The 27,627-nt window shown below is 54.3% G+C and overlaps 15 protein-coding genes across 15 annotated transcripts; 5 read left to right on the forward strand and 10 right to left on the reverse strand.

The window, feature by feature from the left end:
• Positions 1-512: 512 nt before the first annotated feature.
• On the reverse strand, positions 513-1,310 carry CLAFUR5_01381 (Carboxypeptidase Y inhibitor; the record flags this gene model as incomplete). Its single annotated transcript, XM_047900529.1, has 3 exons — positions 513-550; positions 606-1,138; positions 1,195-1,310. 3 exons carry the CDS (start codon positions 1,308-1,310, stop codon positions 513-515), a joined length of 687 nt encoding a protein of 228 aa, XP_047757111.1.
• Positions 1,311-2,124: 814 nt separating this feature from the next.
• CLAFUR5_01382 (Dynamin-related protein DNM1) lies at positions 2,125-4,632 on the forward strand (the record flags this gene model as incomplete). The annotated part of the gene is made up of 3 exons (XM_047900530.1): positions 2,125-2,223; positions 2,288-4,264; positions 4,321-4,632. The coding sequence occupies 3 exons, from the start codon at positions 2,125-2,127 to the stop codon at positions 4,630-4,632; spliced, it is 2,388 nt and encodes a 795-aa protein (XP_047757108.1).
• Positions 4,633-4,914: 282 nt separating this feature from the next.
• Positions 4,915-5,264, forward strand: CLAFUR5_01383 (uncharacterized protein; the record flags this gene model as incomplete). The annotated part of the gene is made up of 2 exons (XM_047900531.1): positions 4,915-4,966; positions 5,122-5,264. 2 exons carry the CDS (start codon positions 4,915-4,917, stop codon positions 5,262-5,264), a joined length of 195 nt encoding a protein of 64 aa, XP_047757109.1.
• A 38-nt stretch (positions 5,265-5,302) lies between these two features.
• On the forward strand, positions 5,303-7,037 carry CLAFUR5_01384 (uncharacterized protein; the record flags this gene model as incomplete). Its single annotated transcript, XM_047900532.1, has 3 exons — positions 5,303-6,295; positions 6,350-6,527; positions 6,589-7,037. 3 exons carry the CDS (start codon positions 5,303-5,305, stop codon positions 7,035-7,037), a joined length of 1,620 nt encoding a protein of 539 aa, XP_047757114.1.
• Positions 7,038-7,480: 443 nt separating this feature from the next.
• Positions 7,481-8,755, reverse strand: CLAFUR5_01385 (putative ethanolamine kinase; the record flags this gene model as incomplete). Its single annotated transcript, XM_047900533.1, has 1 exon — positions 7,481-8,755. The coding sequence occupies one exon, from the start codon at positions 8,753-8,755 to the stop codon at positions 7,481-7,483; it is 1,275 nt and encodes a 424-aa protein (XP_047757115.1).
• A 1,008-nt stretch (positions 8,756-9,763) lies between these two features.
• CLAFUR5_01386 (uncharacterized protein) lies at positions 9,764-13,469 on the reverse strand (the record flags this gene model as incomplete). The annotated part of the gene is made up of 4 exons (XM_047900534.1): positions 9,764-11,358; positions 11,426-12,860; positions 12,925-13,035; positions 13,086-13,469. The coding sequence occupies 4 exons, from the start codon at positions 13,467-13,469 to the stop codon at positions 9,764-9,766; spliced, it is 3,525 nt and encodes a 1,174-aa protein (XP_047757112.1).
• Positions 13,470-13,806: 337 nt separating this feature from the next.
• Positions 13,807-14,769, reverse strand: CLAFUR5_01387 (uncharacterized protein; the record flags this gene model as incomplete). The annotated part of the gene is made up of 1 exon (XM_047900535.1): positions 13,807-14,769. The coding sequence occupies one exon, from the start codon at positions 14,767-14,769 to the stop codon at positions 13,807-13,809; it is 963 nt and encodes a 320-aa protein (XP_047757113.1).
• A 1,030-nt stretch (positions 14,770-15,799) lies between these two features.
• On the reverse strand, positions 15,800-18,031 carry CLAFUR5_01388 (mRNA cleavage and polyadenylation specificity factor complex subunit pta1; the record flags this gene model as incomplete). The annotated part of the gene is made up of 1 exon (XM_047900536.1): positions 15,800-18,031. One exon carries the CDS (start codon positions 18,029-18,031, stop codon positions 15,800-15,802), a length of 2,232 nt encoding a protein of 743 aa, XP_047757116.1.
• Positions 18,032-18,396: 365 nt separating this feature from the next.
• On the forward strand, positions 18,397-18,769 carry CLAFUR5_01389 (Cytochrome c oxidase assembly factor 3, mitochondrial; the record flags this gene model as incomplete). Its single annotated transcript, XM_047900537.1, has 3 exons — positions 18,397-18,410; positions 18,461-18,588; positions 18,645-18,769. The coding sequence occupies 3 exons, from the start codon at positions 18,397-18,399 to the stop codon at positions 18,767-18,769; spliced, it is 267 nt and encodes an 88-aa protein (XP_047757117.1).
• Positions 18,770-19,317: 548 nt separating this feature from the next.
• CLAFUR5_01390 (NADH-ubiquinone oxidoreductase) lies at positions 19,318-20,079 on the reverse strand (the record flags this gene model as incomplete). Its single annotated transcript, XM_047900538.1, has 3 exons — positions 19,318-19,516; positions 19,603-19,853; positions 19,939-20,079. 3 exons carry the CDS (start codon positions 20,077-20,079, stop codon positions 19,318-19,320), a joined length of 591 nt encoding a protein of 196 aa, XP_047755873.1.
• A 327-nt stretch (positions 20,080-20,406) lies between these two features.
• CLAFUR5_01391 (uncharacterized protein) lies at positions 20,407-21,097 on the reverse strand (the record flags this gene model as incomplete). The annotated part of the gene is made up of 2 exons (XM_047900539.1): positions 20,407-20,510; positions 20,566-21,097. The coding sequence occupies 2 exons, from the start codon at positions 21,095-21,097 to the stop codon at positions 20,407-20,409; spliced, it is 636 nt and encodes a 211-aa protein (XP_047755872.1).
• A 191-nt stretch (positions 21,098-21,288) lies between these two features.
• Positions 21,289-23,059, reverse strand: CLAFUR5_01392 (Histone-lysine N-methyltransferase SMYD3; the record flags this gene model as incomplete). Its single annotated transcript, XM_047900540.1, has 4 exons — positions 21,289-22,223; positions 22,275-22,395; positions 22,451-22,744; positions 22,793-23,059. The coding sequence occupies 4 exons, from the start codon at positions 23,057-23,059 to the stop codon at positions 21,289-21,291; spliced, it is 1,617 nt and encodes a 538-aa protein (XP_047757299.1).
• Positions 23,060-23,216: 157 nt separating this feature from the next.
• On the reverse strand, positions 23,217-23,903 carry CLAFUR5_01393 (PITH domain-containing protein; the record flags this gene model as incomplete). Its single annotated transcript, XM_047900541.1, has 1 exon — positions 23,217-23,903. The coding sequence occupies one exon, from the start codon at positions 23,901-23,903 to the stop codon at positions 23,217-23,219; it is 687 nt and encodes a 228-aa protein (XP_047757295.1).
• A 269-nt stretch (positions 23,904-24,172) lies between these two features.
• CLAFUR5_01394 (Charged multivesicular body protein 6) lies at positions 24,173-25,088 on the reverse strand (the record flags this gene model as incomplete). Its single annotated transcript, XM_047900542.1, has 4 exons — positions 24,173-24,421; positions 24,472-24,726; positions 24,879-24,987; positions 25,042-25,088. 4 exons carry the CDS (start codon positions 25,086-25,088, stop codon positions 24,173-24,175), a joined length of 660 nt encoding a protein of 219 aa, XP_047757311.1.
• Positions 25,089-25,409: 321 nt separating this feature from the next.
• On the forward strand, positions 25,410-27,542 carry CLAFUR5_01395 (uncharacterized protein; the record flags this gene model as incomplete). Its single annotated transcript, XM_047900543.1, has 1 exon — positions 25,410-27,542. One exon carries the CDS (start codon positions 25,410-25,412, stop codon positions 27,540-27,542), a length of 2,133 nt encoding a protein of 710 aa, XP_047757305.1.
• Between the last annotated feature and the right edge of the window lie 85 nt (positions 27,543-27,627).

Consider the following 27,627-nt stretch of genomic DNA (forward strand, 5'->3'; position numbering starts at 1 on the left):
CGAAACGCTCCATCATAGGCTTAGTAGTAACATCATGGGAGTCATGAGTTCGAGTCGTCCATCTGAGTCGTCGAAAACGCGACCATATCAGGTGAGAGGTGCACCAAATACAAGGTAAACCCACCCGTAAAAGGGTTGTTTTCCTTATCCTTACAGTTGAGTTACGCATGAAATAAGTCGTACTCACAGGAGTTTCTTTTTGTCGTTTTTTGCAGGTGGTGAGGATGGGGGTTCGAATGGGTGGCTACGCGTATGGCTGCTGAAAATGTGATGGTGGTGAAGGTTGCCAAGATGTAACGGCTGGATTCTTTTTGCAAGAGCGTCGGAGGCAGCTGCGATTGTCGACCGGAAAACATTCATGCCCACCATCGATATTCGACAGACCCATGCCATGGCAACATACGCCATTGTTGCAGAAGCTTGTCGATTAAAATGCTCTTGCAGAGGCGGCGTATCTTTTTGCTCACCTCTTCCCACACCACGCCAGCATATTCTCAGCAGCTGCGAGCGTTTCACTGCTTCGTGTCTTGCGCGTAAATGAAGTTCGCCCCTGAGATGTGTTAGCCTGCCACCATATTTGATACTTCAGAACTGCATTCCCATACCAATGACTACCAGGCCATTCTCCTCCGCCCAATCCCGTAGACCTCTCCTCACCTCACCATATCCCCAATGCTGACGATCTGCTGGCACAGTGAGGTTTAGAACTTCGTGTGTACCGTTCCTTGGCGCCAACGCTGCGAACACATATCGATGCTTGCCCGTCTTCGGTGGTGGTCCTGGTGCTTTGTACGGCATAACCTCTTTGAAGGTCTTCGCAACGCTGGTACCATTGGGCGCAGTGAGCGGCACTTCTGTTACGATCCAATGACACATTTCCGACCAAATCGGATTGTCGCGAGATTTGGCATCGGGGTCGGTCAGTGCTAGGGTCAGCTGGGGCAGGCTTTCGTCGTCGTGCCATGGAAAGACCACATCCAGAAGGTCGTCGATCAAGTGGATATCGGGAGTCTTCTTTAGCTTCTTTGGCTTGACAGTGTTGCCTATCGAGGCTGAGGCTCTCTTCCAAGTTACATTGACAGACAGGAACGGCTGGAAGGGATCGAGGACGGTTGGTATGATCTCGGCTTTCTTGAGTCTGGAAATACTGTCAGTAAAACGTATCAGAATAAGAAGAGCAATGAATCGCCATACTCATCGATCAAGTTGAAGTTCTTGCCAGTCTGCAGCGGCTGCTGATCATGCGGTGCAGCAAGGACGCCTGTGGTCAATAACGCCACCACGCTAGCAGATGTGACAGACAGCTTCATCTTGTCTTCTCAATGTTAGTGTGTACATGTATGCACAAATGACTGAGAGATCTCCGAGAGGGAAGGAGGTCGTGTGCTCGAGACACAGCACTTTCCCCACCACAGCCTGCATGCTGACCGTGGTCCTACCGACATCTTGGGCGCCCAGCCTGCTTGTCGCTACCTGAGGTGGGCTCTGGGAGAGCTGAATTATGTGCAATATGAACCAGATCAGGCGGTGCCCGGTGAATACACGTATGTTCGAAGACTTCCCTACAATGTCTTGCTCCGGAGCTCTTAGCTTTGCTGGAGAAGGGGCGGTCTCGGGCAGTGGCTCTTGGAGGTCTAGCAGTCACGCTGAACGGCACACAGTCTCTGCTGTAAACTAGTATGACTATGACATTACTGCTTTGATGCCATCACAATATTCTTTAGTACCGTAGCTCAAACGCGTTCAGAAGGTAATTTGGAAAGAAGATGATGAGAACGAGGAGACGAAGCTTGTGAATGTTGCCGGTCCCAGCTCCGCATGATGCACGTGATCGACACGTCAAGCGCAGGCTCATCTCAAGTTGTTGGCGCGATTGCCGGTCTTCATGGAAGGAGGGCGAAACAGCACAACTTTGACCACACCACAACATCACCACCGCAGCCGGCCTGTACTACATTCACCTCCCGCATACGCGACACGGACCCAGCGAAGCATAGACCACCGAGCCATCGCGCGGGGATCTGATTGCTCGTGAAAGCCAGCAAACCTTGAGCGCCGCAACGGCGAGCGCATCTGCTGGGGAGACGCGGAGGAGAGCATCGCAGCACTTCCACCACAACAGCCATGGCAGCATTTGGGGAGGAGCTGTTGAATGTGGTCAACAAGCTCCAGGACCTCGTCTTCAACACCATTGGCAATGACTCCCTGGACTTGCCGCAGATCGTACGCAAACGCAAACAGGACCCTGTGGTGCCATGTTTTGATCGACTAACAATAACGGGCATAGGTCGTCGTCGGCTCGCAATCCTCAGGCAAATCATCCGTCCTCGAAAACATCGTCGGTCGAGACTTCCTTCCTCGCGGCAGTGGTATCGTCACCCGACGACCACTCATCCTCCAACTCATCAACCTCCCCTCCGACCGAAGCGACAAGCCCGAAGAGCACGAAGTACATGTCCCACACACACCAGCCGCTGTCGCAGGACAGGATGAATGGGGCGAGTTCAATCACATTCCCGGACGAAGGTTCTACGACTTCCAAGAGGTCAAGCGCGAAATCGAGAACGAGACAGCCAGAATAGCGGGCAACAACAAGGGCATCAACAGGCAGCCCATCAACCTCAAAGTCTACTCGCCACACGTCCTCAGCCTGACACTGGTAGATCTGCCAGGTCTGACCAAGGTCCCGATTGGCGACCAACCTACAGACATCGAAAAGCAGACCCGCAACCTCATCTCGGAGTACATTGCAAAACCAAACAGCATTATACTTGCAGTCTCGCCAGCGAACGTGGATCTGGTCAACTCGGAATCGTTGAAGCTCGCGCGACAGGTCGATCCAACTGGCAAGCGCACCGTTGGCATCCTTACCAAGCTGGATTTGATGGACCATGGTACAAACGCACTGGACATTCTTTCTGGACGAGTCTACCCACTCAAGCTTGGCTTCATCGGTGTGGTCAACCGATCACAGCAGGATATCCAAGGCAACAAATCGATGTCCGATGCGCTGTCTGCTGAGCGCGAGTTCTTCCGCATGCACCCTGCTTACCGAAACATCGCATCAAGATGTGGCACTCAATACCTCGCAAAAACGTTGAACCAGACCCTGATGGTACATATCCGAGAGCGGCTGCCAGACATTAAGGCGCGCCTGAACACGTTGATGGGCCAGACACAGCAGGAGCTTGCATCCTATGGAACCGATGCATTCACCGGGCGGGAGCACCGTGGCTCACTTATACTCCAGCTGATGACTCGTTTCGCAACATCCTTCATCTCCTCAATCGACGGAACGTCTTCCGAGATCAGCACGAAGGAACTCTGCGGTGGCGCCCGCATTTACTACATCTTCAACTCGGTATTTGGTAACAGTCTGGAATCGATCGACCCTACTGTGAATCTGTCGTCCCTCGACATTCGAACAGCGATTCGAAATTCAACTGGTCCCAGGCCGTCGCTATTTGTACCTGAACTCGCCTTTGATCTTCTTGTGAAACCCCAAATCAAGCTCCTGGAAGTGCCAAGCCAAAGATGCGTTGAGCTGGTGTATGAAGAACTTATTAAGATCTGCCATACATGTGGCTCGACCGAATTGTCGAGATACCCTCGACTTCAAGGCAGACTCATTGAAACCGTGTCGGACCTCCTCCGGGAACGTCTTGGACCATCTTCATCCTACGTGGAGAGCTTGATATCGATACAGAGAGCCTACATCAACACCAACCACCCCAACTTCCTCGGAGCAGCAGCGGCGATGAGCAGCGTGATGCAGGACAAGCATGAAAAGGAGAAGCAACAAGCGGCGGCAGCAGAGAAACGGAAACGAGAAGAACGAAAGCAGAAGGAACGAGAACAGGCAGGTATGAACGGGACGCATGCGCCTGACGAGGACGAGGAGCAACTACATAGCGTACTACCGGTTCGTTCGGCCACTAAGTCGAAAGAAAGCAGAAGCATGAGTCCAGCAGTTGGCCGGGATGGACATAGATTTGGACATGCCAATAGTGCACCCAATGGTGTTCCCAATGGCGGCCGAGATTCGTTCTTGAATTACTTCTTTGGCAAGGAGAATGGCACAAGTGCAGGCGCGTTACCGGGACAGGGCTCGGAACGGTCGCTGCCAGGGCATGGCGGCAGTAGACATGTCAGCCAGAACATCGAGCCCAGCATAAGTGCGAGCTTCAGGCGCGGCGATACACGGCCGCCACCTGTAGTCGAGAGCGTCACCACCGAAGAGCTGGAGCGTGATGAGAACGGACTGGTATGTGACACTGTTGCTGATCACTGTGCAACCAAGTTTGCTAACAACTTTCGTAGGATGATCCAGCAGGTCCGGCACTTACAGAACGGGAGTCTCTGGAAACGGAGCTCATTCGCCGACTCATCAGCAACTATTTCAACATCGTCCGTGAGACCATTGCCGACCAAGTACCCAAAGCGGTCATGCACCTGCTTGTAAACCACTCAAAAGATGCCGTGCAGAACCGGCTTGTATCAGAACTGTATAAGGAGGGTCTCTTTGAGGAACTATTGTACGAAGATGATGGCGTGAGGGAGGAACGAGAGAAGTGCGAGAAGCTGCTCAGCACATACAAGGAGGCGAGCAAGATCATTGGCGAGGTGCTATGAGCGATGATAGGAACAAGACTCGCATCTCATGGTTAAGACTGTACTACGCTCACCTGCACGAGCGCCGCGGCGTTCGGAGTCTGCTCTGTGTTGAAAACGATTGAGGCAGGTCATCGAGACGGCTGGCCGAGCCGCATGTGTACAGAAAGACGCTGGAACTCGGTGAAGAGCCATTATTGTATACTACTCTGCTGCAGTGCCAGGCACAGCTCACAGCTGAACACGGCCGTTGACTTGATCCTTTTTCTTAACCCTTTTCGACTACTTTCCATGATCACTAGCATGGAGGCAACACCGCAACTGCAGCAGCCTGCCTTGCGCAATGTCCGACTTGGTGAGTCTTCTGAAACCACAACAGACAGGACTGATGCCGTTCAGTGTGAGACATGCTTCCGCTGTCGCTGAAGTGGATTGTTCCCCGACAAACGGCCTTTGAAGACATGCAGGGAAGCGCAGCTGATTTGACGACGAGCAACTGACTTAGACCAGCGGGAACAGAGATGGCCGGATTCGTCACGCCGAGAGTGAAAGCAGCTGTCAGATGCCTCACCCCGGAAATCAGGAAAAGAGCTAGGACCAAGTGCAGTTTCGAGCTTCGCGATCATATGGCGCCCGCCCACCAAGCAAAATAGCACCACCATCGCCACCGTCAACACCGATGGCTTCCACAATGGCAGACAGCAACTCTCGTAGCACACGCTCCACCGCAATTGCCGTCCAACAACGACCTAAGAAGACCTACAAGGAACCCCAAGCCGATAGAGTCGCCACCGTACAGCCCGGCTGGACACACCTTTGGACCAACAACGAACGCATCGTGCTCCGCCTTCTCAACGAGCTCTTCCCGTGGAAGCCCGATGAGCGCACCACCATCTTCAACACCCTCTTCAAGGACGAGCACGCCGCGGCGGGGCTTTCTGCCGGCCGGGACGATGGTTCGCTGAGGGCACAGTGGAGTGATCGCACCAGACCGGGTAGAGCTTATTGGGAGAACATCAAGGCGGGACCGCAAGGGAGGAAGGAGGAGAGAGAGTGGCAGGCTCTGGAGACGGAGGTGAGGAGGGTGGCGAAAGAGCAGGGGGTACAGGTGACGGGGAGTGTGGGTGAAGAGACGAAGAAGGGTGAGGAGAAGAACAAGGAGAGGGCGACAATCGGTAGCGAGGGGGCAGAGTCGAGTAGGAAGAGGAAGAATGAAAAGCTCGCGCAGCAGGCGGTTGGACGGTCAAGGAAGAGTGGGAAGTTCGTGAAGGAGGCCAAGGGGAAACCACGCGGTAGCGAGGCGGAAGTGCAGCCGGATGGTGAAGGTGGTATGGAGGCCGCTCGGCAGCTCCACGAAGAAGACCCCGAGCAGCGTCCCGAACCAGAAGATGAACAGTCAAGCAGGAAGCGAACGAACCAAATCCTCGCGCAGCAAGCAGTTGGCCGTTCGCGCAAGGGCGGACGCTTCGTGAGCGAGAGGAAGAAGGGCAAGCAACGTGCCGGCGAGGTGGAGGTGCAGCCAGATGAAGAGGGTACGGAGATCGACGGACAGCAGGATGAGGAACATGGCGAGCGAGATGACCAGCAACATGACAGACCAGAGCTCGGACAGCCAAGCAGGAAGCCAAAGAACGAAATGCTCGCGCAGCAAGCAATCGGACGTACACGAAAGGGCGGGCGCTTCGTGAGCGAGAAGAGGCAGGGAAAGCAGCCTGTCCGCGATGTTGCACAGCGATAGACCATCGACGATGGCATGGATCTCGACGAGCAGCATGATAAGCAGAGCGGCTCGCCACCCACAAGAACCACGCTCGACATTGTCTCAACCGACACCGCTTCCCAAGATGCCAACATCGGTTTAGTCCAAACCTCTCTCGACGCACCACCTTTGCCCATGATCCACACCTCCCAAATCGGTACGTATCCCCCAAGCCCCTGACTCTCGCGCTCACATCACAGCTAACACCCTCTCTCCAGAATGGGCCAGCACCGACCCCTTCTGGACCGCCTCCCCTGTCCCGGGCTACACCCACATCCCCACCACCTCACCCCTCTACAACTTCTCCGGCAAAACCCACCGCGTCCACGACCTCAACTCCCGCCCAACCGACACGATCCTCTGCAACCCAACCTTCTGCAACGTCTGCTCCAGCACCTTCCTCGACCCAGTCACCGCCACTTCGCCGAGCGGCGGTCTTCCCTACGTCCACGCTAAAGATCTGCAGAAGGTCGATGGGAAGTGGATCTTCGCACCGAGTTGTGGCGAAGGCTTCGATCGGCAGAACACGGAGTATACAGAGTGGTTTAGGAGGAATGTGGTGTTTGGAGATGGGGTTGCGAGGACTGTGGCGGTGTGTACGTATGCCAAGTGTTGGGTCTGTAGGGAGCATACGGTTGTGATGAGGAAGAAGGCAAGTGGTTCATGAGAAGGTGATGGAGAGGTGAAATAGGAACAGGAGATGGAGCGAACAGGTCCCAAAGAAGGCGTGGGGGTTGGTTCTGCGTGACGAGTGCGAGCTTTGGGTTTTGCTCTCGTGCTGACTGGACTTGCCAAGCTGCTGAGCATGCTGCTCCTGCACTATTGGCAGAATCACCGTGGAAAGACGACAGGATCGCATCGTGACATTCAGTCTGACTGTCATACTAGCGCGCTAGCAATCTGATGTCGCGGTTGCGCGCAACGGGCATCGCCCTGTTGAAGACAGAAGCGAGAGACGGTTGTAATTACAGTAATATCCCGTCCAGTTTTTGCCGTACTTTTCAACAAAACGCTCAAAATTACATGGAGAACACCATGGGTCATAGTAGCCTTTTCCAATCTAGCCGGAGGCGCGCTTGTTGAAGAGCTGCCAATTGTGGAGAATGTTATTCACTCCGAATGCCATTTCTTTTCTCGGATGTGCATCTCTCTTCCTTCCCTTTCGCGAGATCCATCCTCCTCCTCTTTGTATGCCCAGTACTCGCTGAGTCTTAGCTCTGCGTAGGTGACATAGTCAAAGTCGATTTGGCTGATTGTTGCTTGTATCAAGGCCCACACGCCCCAGAAGAGACCAGGCATGCCTCGGAACTGCTCAACCTGTTCGTAGAGGGTCTCGATGTCCTTCTGGAAGTCGATGTCCACGGCTGTGGTGTCGTTGTCTGAGATCGAATGATAGCGATATGACTTTACATATTCTTGAATGAACTCTTTTCGTTGTGACTTTGCGGGTACGGCACTGTGTTCACAATCATATCCGGCAAATTCAGCGAAATGGTTCGCTATGTCGAAGGCAGCATTACCAGGCGTGGCATACTCGTAATCGATGAAGGTCACTGGCCTCTCCGTGGCGTTGTTTTGGGTGCTCTCGTCGTCTTCTGTCACGATCACATTACCACAGAGGAGATCATGGTGGACGAAGACGTAGTTCTTGCCGTCGATGCCAGGAGTGTCACCGAGCTTGGAGGACATTTCAGCAAGTTCGACGTTGAGGATGCTCTTGCGTTCCTTCTCCTTGTCAGTGTTCTCGGGCAGGGCATCGATCCATTGTTGCAAAATAGTCCATGTGTTGGGGTAAGGTCTGGTGCTCTGGCCTTTTCGTGGGTTCAGGTGTTTTTGGTCGCTTTCGGCATCGAGCATGGGTGTGGCTGTGATGGCACTGATGGGGAGCGATCCATGCCACTGCCCGAGTCTCTTCGCCACTTGGCGATAGATCTCGGGCCTGGCGAGGTCTTTGTGGGAGCATACATGACCTGGGATGAAGCTGTACATCAAACCATTGTCGAATCTCGCCAGTAGCGGTGGTGCTAGGCCAAGACTCGCCAACAGATTGTGTGAGCGTAGTTCTCGCTCTCTGTCTATGAGCACATCTGTGCCTTTACCGTATGCCCTCATCAGAATTGCGTCCTTGTCTATTTCGAGGTCTGTCCGACCTGGCCGCCTTTTCGTTGCTTTCATGAGAACATTCGTGATGCCGTCTGTGAAGCGAGTGAACTTCACTTCACCTTCTTCTGTCTTCCATTGCGGGCGGAAGTCTTCAATCAACCGTAATGCGCTCTTTTCGGGTTCAGTGTTGTCGAAGGTGACTGGTATGTGCCTCAGGCCCAGAGGAGAGTCTGTTCGGTCGATTTGGAGATCGGTAGACGCGTTCTGATGAGTGGACGACATGTTCTGCAGTGGAATTAGTGTACGAGGAGCAGTCTCGCATCATACAGTGAAGTGTGGTTGAAGCAGTGGAGGATCGTCGAGTGTCGTGGGGTTTCAGAGGACAGCGACGCCAATTGACTCCAATGGTTCGCGCACCCAAGCGTGAAAAGCATAGCAGATGGTCAGAGGAAGCGGGGCCCTTGTTGTGTGGCTCCCGTACGATGTCCCTGGCATGTGAAGACGATGCCCGTCTGGGCACCGGAAGAAACCGTGCTGATGCAGTGCTGCACAGGAGCGTGCTATCAGCAACAGCGATGGTCAAGTGCGTGTGTCAGCCTTTCGTATACCACACTGACGATGCAGATTCAACGCCAATGCTCAAAACGGTGCTGTGACAGTCACCAACAGACTACAGTGCTGTTGCAGCTTCTGCCGCGGGGACTGCGATCGTCCAGGGTGTGGGAAGTATCTTTGAGCTACATGGTCAATAGTCGCGGAATCTTGACTTGCAGACTTGCAGACCGTGCTAGTGCTAGCACGTACTGTATGTCTACGAGATGCTCAGGCATGCATGCTTGTCGGGGACATGAGTGATCGGTAGTACATGTACCGGATCAAGTGCACAGACTGCTTGGACGTCATGTGTCAGTGCAACGCTCGCTCCATCTTTCTTGTCTTCTCGCCACGACTTTTCACGCGTTGATCTTTGGAACTGCCGCTAATCCGATTTTGCCTCAGCTGAAGCTCCCTCTTGGCTAGCAACAGCACCAATCACTGGTCGCGTGACTCCAGTCTCTTCTGCACCAGCTCGAGACCAGAACGTGCCATTGATAGTCGAATTCGCGTGGCACGTACGTGTTTAGGAGGTGAGCTCGACGTATCTACTGCCATGTACCGATGTACAAGCCGCACGCAGCTTCGGATGCCGTGCTCTCACGACACTGCTCGAAGGCTGCTACCACATAGAAGTGCAGCAGTCATAGTGGACCTCTGACACGGCTCGCTGTAGCCAGCACAGCCTCACAGTAATCACCACAAAATAGCGTCCGCAGGCACGATCGGACGCTCTCCCTCATCGCTTTCCTCCATCCTCACCCACGGCCCCTGGTTCTCAAGACCGACATGGTCCATACTACAGACGACCTGGTTTACTCGCGACTCGAGCTCCTCTGCCGCCATCACATCAGTAGTCTCCCAGCTCGCTTCCCACCACAGTCGTTGTTCCTCGGCCATACGCTCTTCGGACAGCGCAATGACTTGGATGTTGTGATGCTCGTGGTCGGCCGGCTCCATGAAAAGATCCTGCACCTGCACGACCTTCGTCGTGATACCGTCAGCTGTCTGGTGGAACACTCTCTTCGCAAGGACTCTCTCGAGCGTGAACACGCCGATGGAGACCATTGCTCTGAAAGACGGTGCATCCTCAGCACTCTTCATGGAAGCAACAAACTCTTTGACTGCCTTTGATGCTGGCGTGTCACCTTCGCTGGCCGGCCTGAGAATAGCATATTTCACATCCCAGACTCTGGTCGGGAAGTGAGCGCAGGCCTCTGTCAATATCTGATCTTGAGACTTGATGGTATAGCTCTCCTTGTCGGCGGAGGGAATGGTGATGGTCAAGAAAGCGCCAGTATCGTCCCGAATGATGACGTCGTAAAAGACGTCAGTGACGAAGTCTCCATCGCTCTTGCTCATGAGTGCGATCAATGCCTTCGCATCGTTGTTGGAAGTGGTGACGCGGCTGAACAAATCTCGTTTGAAGTCGGTCGACGTGGCACTCAGCTTGTGCTGCAGTACCTCGGGCTCATTGGTGCGTTGTCGGAGCGACTTGTCGAGACCACGCAGCAAAACGATGCCGATTTGGCATGCTAGCTTGACCGTCTCCAGTGGTTGGGCGGTATCTGACTCTGCGTCTGCACTCTGTGCTTTAAGCATGGACAGCTGTCGGATGTCAAGCAGTGCTTGTCCGAAAGCATGGGACTCGCTAACGATGCTGGAGCTAGGAGGTGCTTTAGAGATATTTGGAGCTCCGCCGTGTTCTTCTGCTTGCGTCGTCTTGATGCGAGGCTTCTGCTCACTGGTCTGAGGCAAGGGTGCTAGCTTCGGCTTCGGTGGCGGCGGAGGCGAAGGCAGTGGAAGCTCGACCTTCTTTGCGGCAGACTTGGCACCACCCTTCAGCGTGTTCTTCGATTTGTGTTTCTTGGTGGCTTTCTGCCGCATTGTGTTGCGCTTGAGTGTGTAATTTGCTGGTAGCGTCTGTACACGTTCGACGATGACATCTTGCGAGCCTCCGTCGCCTGTGGGGCGTTCCTGGCGTGCCTGAGAGGTGGATTCAGACGAAGTCGGCACCAGAGGGTTCTGCATATTGGCAAAAATACTCGCAGGAGGCTGGCTCGGCACGTCTTCAAGGACATTCGGTTCGACATCGATGAGCTGGCCGTCGGACTCCTTGACACCAGGGCTAGCAGAGACCTGATCAGGCTTAATTCGAGGAACTCTGGGGGCGAGGAAGCCAGGTGGCGCTTCTGGTAAGCGATCAGAGGAGCGTGATCGTTCTTCGACAAGTCTTACCGTTTGAACGCGTGGCTGGACGACATTGTTGACCCACTCGGGTTCTGCTTGGGCTACACAGGGTCAGTCATGAGCGGTCGATGCAGGCCTATAAGCGTGATATTTCAGGAAATGTCTTACCTGGTGTATTGACAAGAGTGTCTTCAGAAGCACAGACACCAGAATCAGCGCGGGAGCCTCGCGTCCCTGTTTGCGACTCCCGGTTGCCAAAGTCACTGCGGTCTGTTGGCGCGGGTGAGAAACCACTTCCAGAGATTTCTCTTTGGCGTAGCAAGACTTGCTGTCGCTTCGACTTGGGCTTCTGCTCCGTGTAGTTCTCAATCTCCCATTTGGCCAGTGCTGCCGCTGGTGCGTGCAGACCCTTCCGATCGACACCCGAGAAGTCTTTTCCATAGTCTGGAAAGCTACTGTTGTCATCTCTTGCACTGACCTTTCTCTGCCGGAGGGCTGTATCCTGAGAAGCCCTCGTAACAGCGCGTTGCCGTGGCAGACGTTGAGATTGAGGAGACTGCTCTATGAGTGGTTGTTTTACCGGCGATGGCGTCTGCTGGCATGGTCGCAAATTCAATTCAAGCGGTGGAAAGTTCTCGAGCTGCTGTGTACTCGATGGCGGACGCTGTGGCGTGTCTCGCTGCGGTCGACGTGTTGGCATCACTCCCGCTGGTCGCGCGTTGGTCCAAGCAGTCAGGCGAGCTTCTGGGCTGCTCAATAGGCCCCAGTCGCCAGAGAACGATCGCCGCATGGACGCCGCAACTTGTTTGCTGCTGTTAGAGCCGAGGAGATCAGCAAATGCAGGCTCCTCCGCCTCATCAGAATCCGAGTCATCTCCCGAACCGTCAATGCTCCCCATCTGGCCCTTCAATAGGTTATTGAAGGCACCAGTTGGCGGTCGCTCGTCTGCAGAAGTCTCAGAGTCTGCCGGGTCATCGTCCAGCGCCTGAGCTCCCTTGGGTACGCGCACCCGTCCAATGGCGTATGAGTCTGTTGCTGCGATCAGGTTCCTTGCATCTTTCGGCATGTCGGCCTTTTCGGCCGGATCTTCTTGTCTCGTCTCGCCAATGCCCTGCACCCACTTCTCGACTGTAGGCGCTTCGCCGACATGAGCCCACGTCCGTGCAGCTGAGTTGTTGGCATCGGCATCGAAAGTACGCGTGTCGTGGAGACGCTCGAATCGCGGGAGCGCCAGCTGATTCTCGCCCGCTGTCTCGAGTGAAATACGGCCGGTGCCCGTTCTGCCATTGAATGCGTAGCGGCCAGTCTCTTCGATCCACCGGACAGCTCTGCAAGTCAAGCCATCGTTGACGACTCTCTGTGCTCTTTCGTTGAAAGGAGCCAAAGTTCGTTCGAGTAGATCACCGGCGAGCTCATCCAATCTGAAGAATCTCAGCATTTTGCCTTCTGCTGGCCCAACGATGACCAGGTGTGTCACCGAAGGCCTGCCGCTGACAAGGGGAGCCGACATGGTGAGGTCTTCTTCGTCCTCCTGTCTTTGCTCGGCAAAGCTGTCGAGCGCATCGAATCGACTCTCTGGAAAGCGGAGTATATTGGGTCTACGCTGCGCGGATGTGTCAGCCTAGAGTCTTCGTGCGTGGGGGAGATCTCACATCCCACAGGCATACCTCTTCGTTCTCAGCATCGTCAAGCTCCTGTTCGATGTACTTCATAATAATCGTGGTCAATGCATCATCCGCCATCGAGCCCAAGGTATTGGGGCATTCGAGAAGGAAAATCTGCACACAGTCAATGGAAGGCTTCAATCATCGGAACTCTTCTTACATACCTCCTGCGCGCCATCATACCAAGAACGAACCGCCACATCCTGGATAACCTCGTTGAACGTGCCGATGACTGCAGAGCGCGCTTGCGCGTTGAACGCGTACAGCGAAGAGTGGTAGTACCTCGCCACGTCCGACATTGTTATTACGAGAGTGGTGGTAATGCTGTGGTGTTCTCGTTCTGTTGATGCGCTCTCACGCCAAGTTCGACATGTTGCTGGCTGCCAATAGATGTGATGTTGTATTTCCTGTTCGGGGTCGAGGTGAAGTTGAGAAGCTGCGTGTTTGGGAGCTCGGACGTTGTGCAAACGCTGGCGAGGAAGGCGCGAGTCGTCACATGGTCTTGGCGAGTTTCGTCGATGCCATAGAGCAATAGGCATCACCACCATGATGGCGACTCTATTATGCACTCTCCCGACCTCACACCCCACAATCCACTATTTCACCTGTTCTCATCTTGACACGTTCGTCATCAAGTCTTTTCGTTCCAGGATACAGGTCCATTTTCATTTGCCTTTATTGTACAGGGGAATCATGGGGGCCATTACACCAGAACGTCTAACCAGTCGTTCCAACAGATCTTTCTGCTCCAATGTGCCAGCCAGGCCAACTAGTTCAACCTAGCCGTACTCCAGTCACAGTCCTGACACGTAAAATGCCAATTCTGCATTTATCGTCGTCAAACGCCGCCGCTAAACCGCCACAAGTATGCCGCACGCACCAACGCTAGTTTGAAGAATCCAAGCCTGTGTTTTTCTTGATGCCCATGACCCAGCGCATCTGATCCACCACCTTGTCCATCTCGACACTCAGCTTGCGGGTCTTCTCGTTCTCGGCGTCAGTCTGGTGCTGCAGTCCCGACATCTGCGCCTTGGACTCTTCTTGCAACTTGACCCACTGTGCCAGCGTCTCTTCCTGAAGTTTCCGATTACGCTCAGCTTCCTGCCGCATCTGGTCCGTGACAACGCTGAGTCTCGAGATGGTCTGCTGATCCCGCGCAATGGCATCATGCAGGGCCTTCTGCTCCTTGGCCGCGTTTGCGATCTGTCTCTCGAACACTGTGTTCTTTTGGTTGTAGCTGGTCCGAAGGATCTCCGCATGATTGGTGGCATGCTTCGTCTCCTCTACCGCGCGCTGCGTGGCTGTATCGCAGAGCTCTACGGCTTCGTCGCGTGCAGCCTCTATTTGCTGCATGCGTAAGGTCGCAGCTTGTCTGTTCTTCTTCTCCTCCGCAAGCTCGTCCTTCAGCTCTTTGATCTGGCGGTCTCTGCGGGCGAGCAACGAACGATCCACACCCTTAGCGTGAGACAGGTTGTCGATCTCTGCCTGAAGAGCCCCCATCTGTGGCTTCACAGTCTGCAAGTTGCGCTGAAACTCCTCAGCCTTCACCATCTGCTCTTTCAGCTCGCGCTTGAGCTTGTCATTCTCTGCCATGAGCTTCTCAATCACGCGACCAGACTTGCCGGTGCCTGCATGGCCAACAGCCGAGCTCCACTGTCCGTTCGAGGCGGGTGACAGCGGAGAAGATGGTACGTTCTGCGAGCCGCCGTTCGAGAGTGGTGAAGAGTCAGCATTGGAGTGGACACCACTGGTACGGCGGGTGTTCTGTTGGCTTGGTGACAAGAGGGTGCCGTTCGGTGCTGGTGGACTGTTGCCGGGAGGCGTACTGTACACCTGAAATGCGGTCATGGCGGCGACTTCTGGTAGTTGCGGAGCGGTGGATGGTGTTGGTGAGCTTGTGACAGCCTGCGAGCTCGAGGATCGATGCGAGTTTGGTGTGATGGTTGCGCGCTTATCTGCGAGCGAGTGCACTGGGAACTTGGTTAGTCGCGGCACGCAGCTATGTCACATAGCAGCATGTCAAAAGATCCAGTCCCGGGTCCAGCAGCAGCAGCAGGGGTCGCAGTAAGGACAGCGAAGGTGACGTTCCTGGAGATGGACCTTTCCGCGCTCCTGGACCCAGTCCATTGGCAGGTGCAGTGCATCATGGTCGCTCAATGAGTAGTTCCAGTCCCAGTAATTCGGAGTCCGTAAGCAGAGACAAAGGCGGCGGCGCATTCGGTCAGTCGCTCAAAGTTGAGTATAAAGCTGGTGAAAGAGAGGTTGAAGACATACACTTCGAGAATGAGGTTCCTAACAAATTAGTACCACTTTGCAGCACCGGGATCACTTTGCCAGGGTTTGTTGACGAACGCAGAGACATTGCTTATTGCATATCGGTGTGCTCGGCTGATCGGTGGGAGGTGGGTGTAGGTCGCGGCGGTGCTGCGCCGGTCTTCGTTGTTGGTGGTGGAGGTGGAAAGGACTCGCGGAAACAAAACTCCAAGCAGTCCGCTGTGAATATGGAGCGCGCATGAAGTGAGAAGTGACGTTTCCTCGCTCACTCTTGTTGCTGCAGGGTGCTCGCGTAGAAACAATACAACGGCCGCTAGCAACGGCTCGCAATGACAGCATAAACCCTGTGCTGTTTACGCGCGTGCCGAGCGCGTATTCACGAACCAGACTTTGACAGCGTGCTGCAATCTTGATGACTGCTGCATATGTTCGTTTCGAATAATGTCTCGAGCGATGCTATCGTACTCTCATGCCACTCAAATATGCAGCTTCATTAAGCGCCTGTCCGTTTGGCAACTGGTCCTCCTGCTCCGGCCCATGCACCAGCGCGTCCCGCTACCCAAACGCCTCGCTCTTTCGGAGACACATGTACAACAGCAGCTCACTACTGCGCCTCTGTCTTGGTCTCCGCAGCTCCCTCTTGTTCGAGTACCCCCGGTCTCCACTTGGTCAGTATCTTTCTGGCTGCTGGCTTCGCATCCGGATTCTCCTTCCACATCTGCTCAGCACAATCGATAGCCAGCTGACGCACGGGTGGTCGAAACATGATGAGATACAGCAGCGTCTTAGTGCTCATCTGTATCCTCTCTGGATCTTCCGCAAGCCTCTTGACTCGGTCCAGTACATCCTCATTGATGGCCGGGACTTCCGAGAGGAATCTGATCAGCACTTTGTCGTCCTTGACGTCGAAGTAGGGCACCATAGCGTCCAGTGTTCGCAGTGTCCAGTGCCAATAGTTGGGGAAGTCGTCGTCCTCGACGTCTTCGCCCTCTGCTTGTCTCTCCTTGATGGAGAGACGGTCAGAGTACCATTCTTCGCTTAGCCACATTATGGCTACGTCGATTCGTTGTCGGAAGGCTTCCATCACATAGTTTAAGAGGGACTCGCGAATGCCCCAGGACACCGTGAACGGTCGTCCTTTCTTGGCGAGAGATCGCTCGCCATTCTCTCCCTTGACACCATTGCCGTTCCCCCCTGAGCCTCGAGTCGCGACCCTGATCATCAACGCAACCCAGCCTTCTCTATCGTGTCCTGAAGCCGACGCCGCAGCCAGGCGGTTGAAGCTATGTTCTGCTGGAGCTGGCTTGCCTTTTACTCTGATGTCGTTGTCCATGTCCTTAAGGGTCTCGAAGACCCGTGTCACGGCAGTCTTACTGTATTCGTCTCGCTCCATATCATTCACAGGCGCCGGCGGAGGCAGGGTGAAAGTACTAGCAACGTCATTCGTAGGTCCACCTAAAGGGAGGTGCTCTAATCGACTGACGGCTTGATTCTCTCCTGATAGTCCAAAGGTAGGATCATAATCGTCATCGTCCTCATCTCCAGGGACAGGTCTCGGAACGTTGGGCATAGGCGGTGCGCGTGTCAGGTCGAGCCACCTCGAACGTACCGCATTGATGGCCTCATCGAGCTTCTCCTTCGGCACTGCGTTGAGCATGGCAGGTATTAATTGTTGGATGATTGGTATCGGCAGTCGGTCTGCCTGGAACTCTGCCACCGAGCGGTCATTCGTCAACGTCCATAGCTGTGCAAGAGACATTGGCCCGGGCGGCAGTGGTGGGTAGCCTGTGTGCGGGATATGTTGTTGTGACCGATTCGTGCCGTTCGTAGCATCTGCATCGAGACGTTGACGCTTTGCATCGTCCAGGCCGTCGACTGGCTCCTCGGGCGCTGGTCGCTTGAGGTGGTGGTTCTCAGAAAACACTTCGATAAGACCATGCTTCAGACGCTCAATTTGCTGCTGTATCCTTCCAGCAAAGGCACTGTTCGGATTTCGCTTCAAACAGTTGAGCAGAAACGACATGGTGGTGCGGGTCATGCTCTTGATGGTGAGCTTGTCCTTCGTCGTCATTGGCCTGCCGGCTGCTCGCAAAGGATTGAATTGAAGGACAGTGGCGAGAATCTTGCTTGATATGCTGGCTCTTCGATGCACTAATCTTGCGAGAGAATTGAGCGTTGCGGTCACGATGAGTGCATCTGAGAGATTGTCCTGAAGGACACCAAGTAATCGATCCAGCAGTCCAGATGCCTCCGCCTCCAGGTTGGCAGGCGGTATCACAGTATGATCGCGAGGCACCAATGCAAGACTGATCTCATTCTGCTCCGGCCGTCGTGGATCTGCAATCAGGCCTGGGGTCTGTGTTTGCACCACGCAAGCCACGAACTTTATGCAGCATATTCGCACCCCAGGACTTGCAGTGTCCATTCTGCGCAGTATGCTACTCTTGATCGTGGCCATCTTGCTCCATGATTCGCTGTCAGAAGTATTGTTGACAGTATGCCTGAAGATGAACGGATATACGCTGGCGGCGCACTGCACAGCACTCTTCACCACAGTCGTGTCCTCGTCCTCGCCCATGAGCTCTTTCCGGTTCAGCCAGCCCTTCAACGTCTCCAGCACCGTCGGCGCCATCTGCTGCTTCTCGTCCGGCGTGACTGCTTGCGACGCGAACGTCTCTGCTAAGAAGTCGGCACCCCATCGTCGTACCTCGAGCTGGGCTGTGTATGCGATGACTTGAAGCACACCGAGGACTACTTGGGGGTACAGGGTGTGGTCTTTGAGCACAATCTCGCGCGCGGAATTCAGCGACTGGAGCGCCTCTGCTGGCGACGCCATCGCGACAACGCAAACTGCTGTGACGGCGCAGGGTATGTGCAGGTCACGCGGAAACAACAGCAGCTATGCTAACTACAGTCCAGGCAGAGATTCAGTCTGTGACACGCACGTTCATCGTCGGGTAGGGCCAGTGGTCGTGTTGGCGGTGATATCAGTCAATGGAGAAGGTAGTCGCGGTGGTGGTTGTGGGAGAGAGGTGTTGGAGGTGGCATGGCATTGAACGCGAACGTCAAGGGAGCTTGACTCTTGAGTGAGCTGCGGAGCAAGCCGCACTTGCCCCGAGTTAGTTGCCCACTCTGGCCCTGGAGTGCGACACCATCGATCGCATGTGAATGTCGTAGATCTGTCGTCCAACCATCACCAACATGCCTCTCGGAAGGTATTCACAGCAATCACCAGCATTATTACCGCGACGCTAACGTAGTCCAGAATACCGCAGTCCTCATACTACGACAAATACAACCGCCCGAGCGCCGCACTCTACCGAGCTCGACAACCATACCTCGTCCGCAATGCGTTAACAGGAGTCGCCATCTTTGGCTTTGTAGCCGCAGTCTGTATGTGGTCGATACGCTAGGACATTGTCGCTCACATCAGTACTAAGACAAACCAGATACATGGACCATAAAGGCGATCGGCCAGGACGACTTTTCCGATGTACCCATACCCGATGCTCCAGCACAACCTGCGCACGCACCGAACATGTCGACGGTGAAGAGCGCTGGTAGTAAGCAATAGAAGTGGCTGTATGGACGGGAACAACTGTTTGATGAAGAGCAAGGACGATTTGCAGCGGCATCGGGTGGCGTTACATGGGTAGTGGACGAGATGTTGCAATGGATGAGACGGAAATTCTGTGCGGTACAGATACCCACGGGGGCGTTGCCTCTGAGCACAAGTCTCATCGGCAGATGCTGAGGTCGCGAGAATGCAATATGAGAGAAGGCGAGTCAGGCCTGGGCACATGAGGAATACGGATTTCAGGACCTGCAAAGCATCACATCAACACAGGATCTGCTCCAAGCGAACTTTCCAGACCGCGTCACGAGTCTGAAGACAGTCGAGAAGCTCCGCGACTTGCCTCTCAACCACACATCTCCTGCAGATGACGGGCTAGAACGCTTCTGAAGTGGCTGTTTCGACAGGATGCGGCCCATGGGTTGTAGCCACGCATCCGGGAAGGAACACTGGGAAGTCTTCTCAGCACGGGCATCGCAAACTGTTCGCTCTACTCAGGCGTTGACAGCGTGTGTATATACAAAGGAACTTCGTGCTACACGTCAGACCTAGCTATCGTCCACAGCTGGGGTAGTCTTTGAGAAGCTCTCAAAAGGCTGCTCTACCGGTACCTTGTTATCCCTCAGTTGCTGCAGCTTCTTCTCGTTCTCTGCAAAATTCTCCGTCTCGTACTTCTTGATCAGCTCGTCCATGTTGGCAAATCCATGACCGGCAGGGACGTTCCAGGGTGAGCCGACATTCAGTTGTCTGTTGCGGTGGTCCGTTAGCATTCATCTCCCATGAACCACCCCGGCCTCATGTATCTTGCAGCTCTTCATATCTGTTGTACGTACTCGGGAAACCGCAGGTCCACATGCCTGACGTTCGACTGGTTGGTCTCCGTCAAGAACAACACCCTGTCCGCTGCCGCTTGCTCCACCGCCTGTGTATGGAAGTCATTACGCTGTGCCCACTTCGTCTTGTACTCGGCGTAGGTCTTTGTGATCAGACGTGTAAAGTACGGCTGCTCATCGGTGCCTTGGCTGGAGAGCTTGTATAGTGCGAGGGAGAGTGGAATGGCAGAGATGGTTGTGTAGAAGCCTTTCTGTGTGCATTGTCAGCACGCCATGTCAACCACATCCATTTCCAGCTCTTCACAAGCAGCACTCGCTCCTGGAAGCATGACATACGCCAAAGGACTCGTTCGCTGGTGCAGCGTGTGCATCGTGGGCTCCGTGGCCGTGATCGGAGACGTTTCGGCGGCGCTGGCGCGATAATCGGGATCGCACTTGACGCGCTGAGCGCAGTGCTGTTCGTTGAAGAGGCTGCATTGTGTTGTGAGGAAGCCAATGGCTATCGGCGACGCCTCTGATACGGCTTCGAGATGTGAGGTGACCGTGAGCCAGGAAGCTCGGAAGCCGGCACGGAAGAGGCCGCACAAATCACGATTGGTGGAATCGTCAACTGCACTTCACTTCACTCCACTTCACTTCACTTCACATTACATTGGCATTGGAACAGGGGCGTAAAGTGGCGTGCCATGCATCTTTCCAGTATCATCGCATTCTCCGAGCTATGGAGGCCAGTCTCTGCTGCCGGCCTTCGGTGTAGTAAGTAGTCGCACTCGACGCGCTTTCATATGCCGCTCAATTCCCCCTTCACAGCTCATCGCCCGAATCGTCGTTCTTCTCCTCCTTGACCTTGGTCTTCTTCGTATCAAGCTCCGCATCATCGCCCTCATCTTCTCCGGCCGCTTTCTTGCCTGAGAGCGGTCAGTAGGTGCCACGGCGCTGCTTATTTGGGTAGATAGTGCTTACCGCGCTTCCGCTTGCTTGCGGGTGTGCTGGCAGCGCTCTTGGTCTTCTTAACAGGAGTGCCATTCTCGCCGCCTCCATTGGCATTCTGCTGATTGATCTCCTTCGCGCGAGCCTTGACTGCACGGAACATGTGCTCGTAGCCGGACTGGCTCTTGGTGCCATCGATCTTCGCCATCATCGCATAGTGCTTCGCACCAACGGTTGCGCCAGACTCCGAAAGCGCAGCAAGCAAACAGCTCACGATCTCGAATGAGAATGTCTGGTTCGCTTGCTTGTCAGCCATATTGGGTGCTTGGATGGTGATCTTGTAGTGGGGATGTTGAAGAACGGGTGGTGCTGTGACTGTCTTGGGAATGTTGTTGGTAGTGTGTTGGTAATTGTGGTGAGAGAACAGGAAAAGAAGCTGCGGAAAGTGGCAGATATAGATGGCCGTTCGCTGCCTGCGTGTGAGCTTTGCCAGTCGCCAATCAAATGCCATTGGCGAAGTGAGCTTGTGTGAATGCATGCTGAAACAGCGGAAGTTGCCAACCATAAGGCTCACGCCGCCGTATCGGGAGCGCCGTGCGTCGAGCAGGATCAAAGCTCCCCAGGCAAGAGAGGACGGTCAGCCGATTCGAGATATGCATCGACCACGGCACGATTTACCCCATGGAGGTAAGGTGGCCATCGTTTTCTTAGGCCACTTGGGTACCTCACCTCGGAACCAGATCTGCCCTTCTGCCATCAGCCTTCAAATCGCAACCCAGCTGGCTCAACGGTGATATTCTTCGCCACCTTCTCGACCTTCATCCAATTGGCAGCCACCTGGACACTCATATTGAGCGCCCACTGTTCCTCGGTCCACCCGAACATCGCCATGATCGGAGCTCTACTACTCTTGAGGAAGTTCATGTTCTTTCCTATCAGCATCCCCAACTGTGAATCACGTCCGTGGCTCTTCTCGATGGCTTCATCTAGATGTATGATCAGTCCATCGAACAGTATGTCGAGGTCAATATCAAGTCGTTCCAGTCTTCGACAGATAGGGTGCTTGGTCACGTGGAGAGCCTTGGCCGCGGAACCAAGGTGAAAGGCGTGCACCACTCGTACCGGATGAAACTCCTGTGGATACAGCACAGAGTCAATGACGAAGACAAGCTTCATGGCAGCCAGTAGAGCCTGGGACAGGTCTTCGTTGCCCAGTCGTCGGTGCAGGTAGCTATGGTAGAGAGCCGGAAGTGGTGGCCTCGTGTCCGGCCAGATTTCAGTCGCGGTACAGGCTTGCATGGCTTTCAGGAAGACATTGCTCGCGTCGCCCTGGTACAGAGATCGACTGGGCCGCAAACTGGTGTGCCCGTGAGCTTGAAGTGCGGCAAGCTGACGCTCGGAGGTGGAATCTCCCAGATGATGCTCTGCCAGGGTCGGATCGGCGACCAGCTTCTCCAGTAGGGCATCAGCTTCTTGCTTGCTGACATTCGAAATCTTGTCGGAGGCCGCTAGGAACTGTTGTAGAGGTGCTTGAATCCCAAGCTTGCACTTTGAACAAGTGCAGGCGAAGTGGTAACGGTGCCGGAGGGCAGATTGCCGAGCATGGAAGAGGCCGTGCTGGTCAACGTAGCTGATCACAATCTCTTCGTCGGGCTGTATCTGCTGGAACGACCTGAGCTGCATGCGAGGTCCTGTGTAGCACGCTAGTCAATCGTCATCATCCTGTACATCGAACTGCCCACCTTCGAAAACGATGCAAGCGTTTGGTGTGCAAGAGTGGTTCGCATTGCTTATCAGCGGCTCGACTGCGAGACCCAGTGGGTCATCAGCAGGTGTGGTGAGGGTGAGGCTGTTGCAAAGCAGCTGAACGACAATTAGCATGTGCTCAAATAGGCATACTACTGCAGCGACCGCTTACCAAGGACATCAGATGCTCCGCTGCCTCGATGTTATAGTCAGAAGGACAGTCGGCCAGTTCCCAAGCATCGTGCGCCATTGTTTGGTACAACTCGTACTTCTCACGTTGAGTGTGCTTCAGCGTCAATATATGAGACTTGCGCTCGAAAAACTGCTTGAAGGTAGGCTTTCCACTCTGAAGGCTGCGAAGAATCCGGGCACCTACCCTGATGGCTATAGGCCATGGCTCTGATATGCTTTCAAAAGCCTTGCACTCGTGTTTGTGATCGGCCCTCCACGATGCCTGTTGGCATGCCTGACACAGTCAGCACCGTCAATCTTACAGTTCAAGAGTCGAACGTACTTTGCTACAGTATCTTACAGTCCGACAGCGTCCACAACGACCGCCATCCAGACCATTGAAGCTGTCGCCTCCCCGACAAACGAGGGGCAGTGGGGAATATATGAAGCACCACGAGCAAGTATATGGCAGTTCGTCTTCACCGAGGATGGCCAGAGCCGGTCGCTCTTTTGACACCAAAACGTTTCCCGGCTGGCAAAGTTTCGTAGAGAACAGAACATTGCCGGACAGTGGGGAGGAATGTACCGCAACGCTCGGAGATGTAGCCATCGTAGTGTCGATAGGTTGTTGTTGGGTTTAGGACTGATCTGAAGGAGGAATCGAGATGAGCCAGGCTCCCCGCTTTGATCAAACGCGTGTGTTTGCACCTCGATATGCATGCATAACTGCGATGTCTCTTCGGCATTGTTTGACAATCATCTCGCTCTCACATGCCATGCCGTCCTCCGGCACCACTTATGTCACTCCCCATCCTCTCACCGACTCCACTTGCTAACGTATGATCCTTCGGATTTGCAGCCGCCTCGTACAAGAAGTTGACGGGCTCTCTGCTCAATTTCATCCACTCTCCTTTGAACCCCATGTAACTAATTCTGGTCTCATCCTCGTCTCCTCTGCCCCAGTTGTCTTCAAAAAAGAGGTCCAGCGACCTGACAGTATTGAACAACGCCCTCTTCACGGGCACCTCTTGTACCTCATTCGACTGCGCCAGCTCCAATGTCTGTGTCGGTTGGAGATCGGAGGCAGTCGAGAAGTCGAGGCCTTCGCGGTTGACGTAGACTTTCAAGGTCATCGGTGCAGAGTCGGTCATCGAGGTCCTAATCAGGATGCTGTGAAGGCGTATTTGGGCAGTGAACGGAATGTGCATCAGGAGCTGTTCATCTGCATCCGAGACGAGTTCGGGCTCGGCATCGAGGCGATCAGTCCATGTCTTTTGGACTATGGTTGAGCCGGCTCGAGACACTGATTCGTTCAATGTGTTGATGGCGCCGAAGTCGATCTGCTCGTAGATATGATTCTGAAGGGCTGGCGTCAGATCATCAGTATGATCGTGCGCGGCGCCTTCCGAGTGATCATGGCCGTGGTGGTCGTGTTCATCGTGGCAGTGTGACATGTTTGTTTTTTGTTGATCGCGCCGGAGCTGATCGAACTGTTGATGGTGTACATGTTGGTGGATGGAAAGTGTGGGAATGAAAGCTGCTTTCGAGCGCTTCACGCGATGCGGGGCAGCTGACGCGATTCACTGAGCCCCTCGATTCACATGCGCGTTCTAGTGGGCTGGAAGTGCCCATGTACGATCATTGATTCATGGTCAGAATTATCTATCGATTCCGTGGGTATAATAACGCCATCGCTCATGCATTATATTGTTCCTGCCCCAACCTACGCAGCAATTGGCCCCAACGCTTGCTCCTGCTCACGCTCTGATCGCGCTTGCCGTCTTCGCCTCGCTTTGGCCTCAGGCGTCTCTACCTCGCCGGAGGGAGCTTCAGGTATCTCACCAGCTGTAGTCTTCGGTGCTTCAGGCATGCTAGGCACTCCTTGTGCTTCCCGTTCCAGAGCCTCGAGCTCGTCCTCTACCTCGTCTTCATCCTCATTCGACATCTTCCCGCTAAGCATTTCATTCACCTCCTGCATGTTGTGTCAGTCTTAATTGCAGAAAGCACGGCCGACATTCTTACCTTCTGATATGCTTGCGCCTCCTCACTTTGACTCAGTATCATCTCCACTCTTTCCAATCCTCCCATCTCTTTGTGTATCTCTTTCAGCACTGCTGTACCTTGCTGCAGACCGAACATGACATCCTTTTGAACCAGCGCAAACTCTACGTCGCTGGTGAGTGCCTGAAGTTGTGCGAGCTGTTGATCTGTTTTTGCAAGTAGTGAAACCTGGTATTTCTTTCGTCGTAGAGCCAGTAAAGCTCTTTGCTTATCGCCCTATCGAAGAGCTGTTAGCTAGGCTTGAGTGACACACCCTTCCCATAGAAGACGGTGTTTCATGGGAATCGTGGCACTGTACGAAGCGCATGTCTCGAGCAAGTCACCACTGTCTGAGCAACTGATTGGCACCTGGTATGCTCCAAGCGTACCTTCGCTAAGCACTCCTTGGCAATCTCCGTCTCTCGAGTCGTGATCGTATTGATGCGTTTCTGATACTGGTGCAGCTTATCGCGCTGAATCTTGAGGTCGAGGATGGCCCTGGACAGACTCAGTACTGAAGCCTGTCACGTTGGCTGGTGGGGCGGGGCGCACCTGTCCTGTGCAGTGACCTTTTTGCTGGAGCTGTTGGAGTTACCCATTGCACGATGTGCAGCAAGATGTGTTGTTGCTTAGAAGCAGCAGCATGGTGATCACATGAAGGTCGACTCAAGTGCATGACCCGACAGCTTGGCACCAGCGTCAAACAAGGTTGGGCAGCGGAGCAGACTCCGCTGCAGGGCAAAGCATCGGGCGCTACTAGGTAATGGACAAGAAATATCCTCGAAAACTGTTGGAACAGTCTGAATATGCACCTTTCAGAGACTGGCCCGAAAAATCATTCCCGAGAAAGCGCGTCGTCGCTCCGAAGACGATAAGAGCCACCAGGCCAGCGTTGCCGTATCGCCCTTCACAGAACCGAGATGCATCTCTCTGGCGCGCTCGACAACGAGGTGCATGTTGCTGTTCAGCGCTTCCTAGCAGACGGTGTTGCCGCGGATGTACTGGTGCTGTACACTGCATTGCAACGTTCAAACTCTTCTTTGAAGCGAAGGCCTAAGAAGGTAATACAAGCTAGCATCGAGAGGGTACTGGACTTCCTGGGCGCTTCAGAACAGGACGGCCACGATTCTGATGCGATCATTGAAGATATACAGCCTGAAGTCGACCCGGTAGCTGAGAGTATGAATCGATCGCTGAGACAGAACCTCGCGCCGCGTCCGATGAGTCCGCCTCCAGCTGCAGCTGACGAGACCGCCCCCAAGAAGCGCAAGCCAAATGGTGAGTCGCTGCCGAAACGTCAGAAGCGCGAAGAAAAGATCAGTACCTCAGCACCTATGGAAGTGTCGTTGGACGACGTGGGTGGCATGGACGATGTTATCAAGAAAATGAACAGGCTAATCGTCATGCCAATTGGGTGCTACGAGGATTATCACGCTGCCAGCTTGCCACTGCCAAAAGGTGTATTGCTACATGGTCCTCCAGGGTGCGGAAAGACAATGCTAGCAAGAGCTTATGCAGCAGAACTTGGAGTGCCTTTCATTGAGATTCTGGGTCCTTCTATCGTGTCCGGGATGAGCGGAGAGTCAGAGAAGGGTGTGCGCGACCGATTCGAGGAGGCGAAAAAGAATGCGCCATGTCTACTCTTCATCGATGAAATCGATGCCATCGCTCCCAAGAGAGAGACGAGTCAAAGTCAGATGGAGAAGCGCATAGTGGCACAGCTACTGGTTAGCATGGACGAGATCAACAAAGAAGGCGGTCCGCCTGTGATTGTCCTAGCAGCTACAAACCGACCGGACTCCCTTGACCCGGCGCTACGACGAGGTGGCAGATTTGGGACTGAGATCAACATCAACGTCCCGAACGAGCAGGTTCGCCAAAGCATACTGGAGACACAAACACGAGGCATGACTTTAGCAGCAGACGTCAATCTTGCTAAACTTGCGAAAGATACAGCTGGGTTCGTAGGCGCAGATCTTCATGATCTGGTGGGGAAGGCTGGCGCGCATCAGATGGAGCGTTACGAAGACGCTCTTGAACGTCAAGCTACTGAACTCGGGTTGGAGTACGACTGCAGCGAGAAGACGTCTGTAGCGGTGAAGTCGGCCCGCAGTCTGATTGCTCGAACCGTCACACGTCGTGATCTTCCCAAGCCCGCAGGCTTCGAAACGATCGCGCTGTCTATGCTGGACTTCGAGGCTGTGCTACCGGGCATCACTCCTTCGAGTAAACGGGAAGGCTTCTCTACAGTACCTGATGTCTCTTGGAAGGACGTCGGAGCGCTCGAAGAAGTCCGTCAGGAACTCCACTCAGCTATTGTCGACCCTATCGCCAAGCCACAACTCTACGAAGCCATGGGCAGAAGTTCACCTTCCGGCGTCCTGCTCTGGGGACCTCCCGGATGTGGAAAGACCTTATTGGCGAAGGCAGTCGCGGCAGAGAGTAAAGCCAACTTCATTGCAATCAAAGGGCCTGAGCTGCTCAACAAGTTTGTTGGCGAGTCAGAAGCTGCAGTGCGAAAGGTCTTTCAGCGCGCGCGCAGCTCCGTACCATGTGTCATCTTCTTCGACGAGCTCGATGCTTTGGTGCCGAAGAGAGACGCAGCAGGTTCGGAAGCAAGTGCGCGCGTAGTGAATTCGCTCCTCACAGAACTCGATGGGATGGATGTGAGGACTGGGATATACGTGATAGCCGCGACGAACCGGCCCGACATGATCGATGAGGCTATGCTTCGGCCTGGCCGTTTCGGCACTCAATTGTTTGTTGACGTTCCGAAACCGGACGGAAGGGTGGAAATACTGCAGGCGCTATGCATCAAAAGACCCGTCGATTGGTCAGGTGAGATCGAGCAATTGGTCAGAGATGGAAGGAGCGATGGCTACAGTGGCGCTGATCTTCAGCAAATGCTAAACGAGGCAATATCACATGCCATCAAGAGGCAGTCGCTACGCGTGCAGCTGCAAGATTTCGAGTATGCGCAGGGCCGCATTAGAGGCTCAGTGAGGGAAGTTGCGAAATACCATAAACTGAAGGAGCGATTCGGGCAGAAATAGCAGGATCACTGGGCAGATCTGAGCGCGCTTCAAGTGAATGGAGTTATGACGATACTTAGGCACGACCATTGCGACCTGGATTCTG

This window comes from Fulvia fulva, chromosome 1 (genome assembly GCF_020509005.1).
Source record: "Fulvia fulva chromosome 1, complete sequence".
Classification (NCBI taxonomy): Eukaryota; Fungi; Ascomycota; class Dothideomycetes; order Mycosphaerellales; family Mycosphaerellaceae; genus Fulvia; species Fulvia fulva.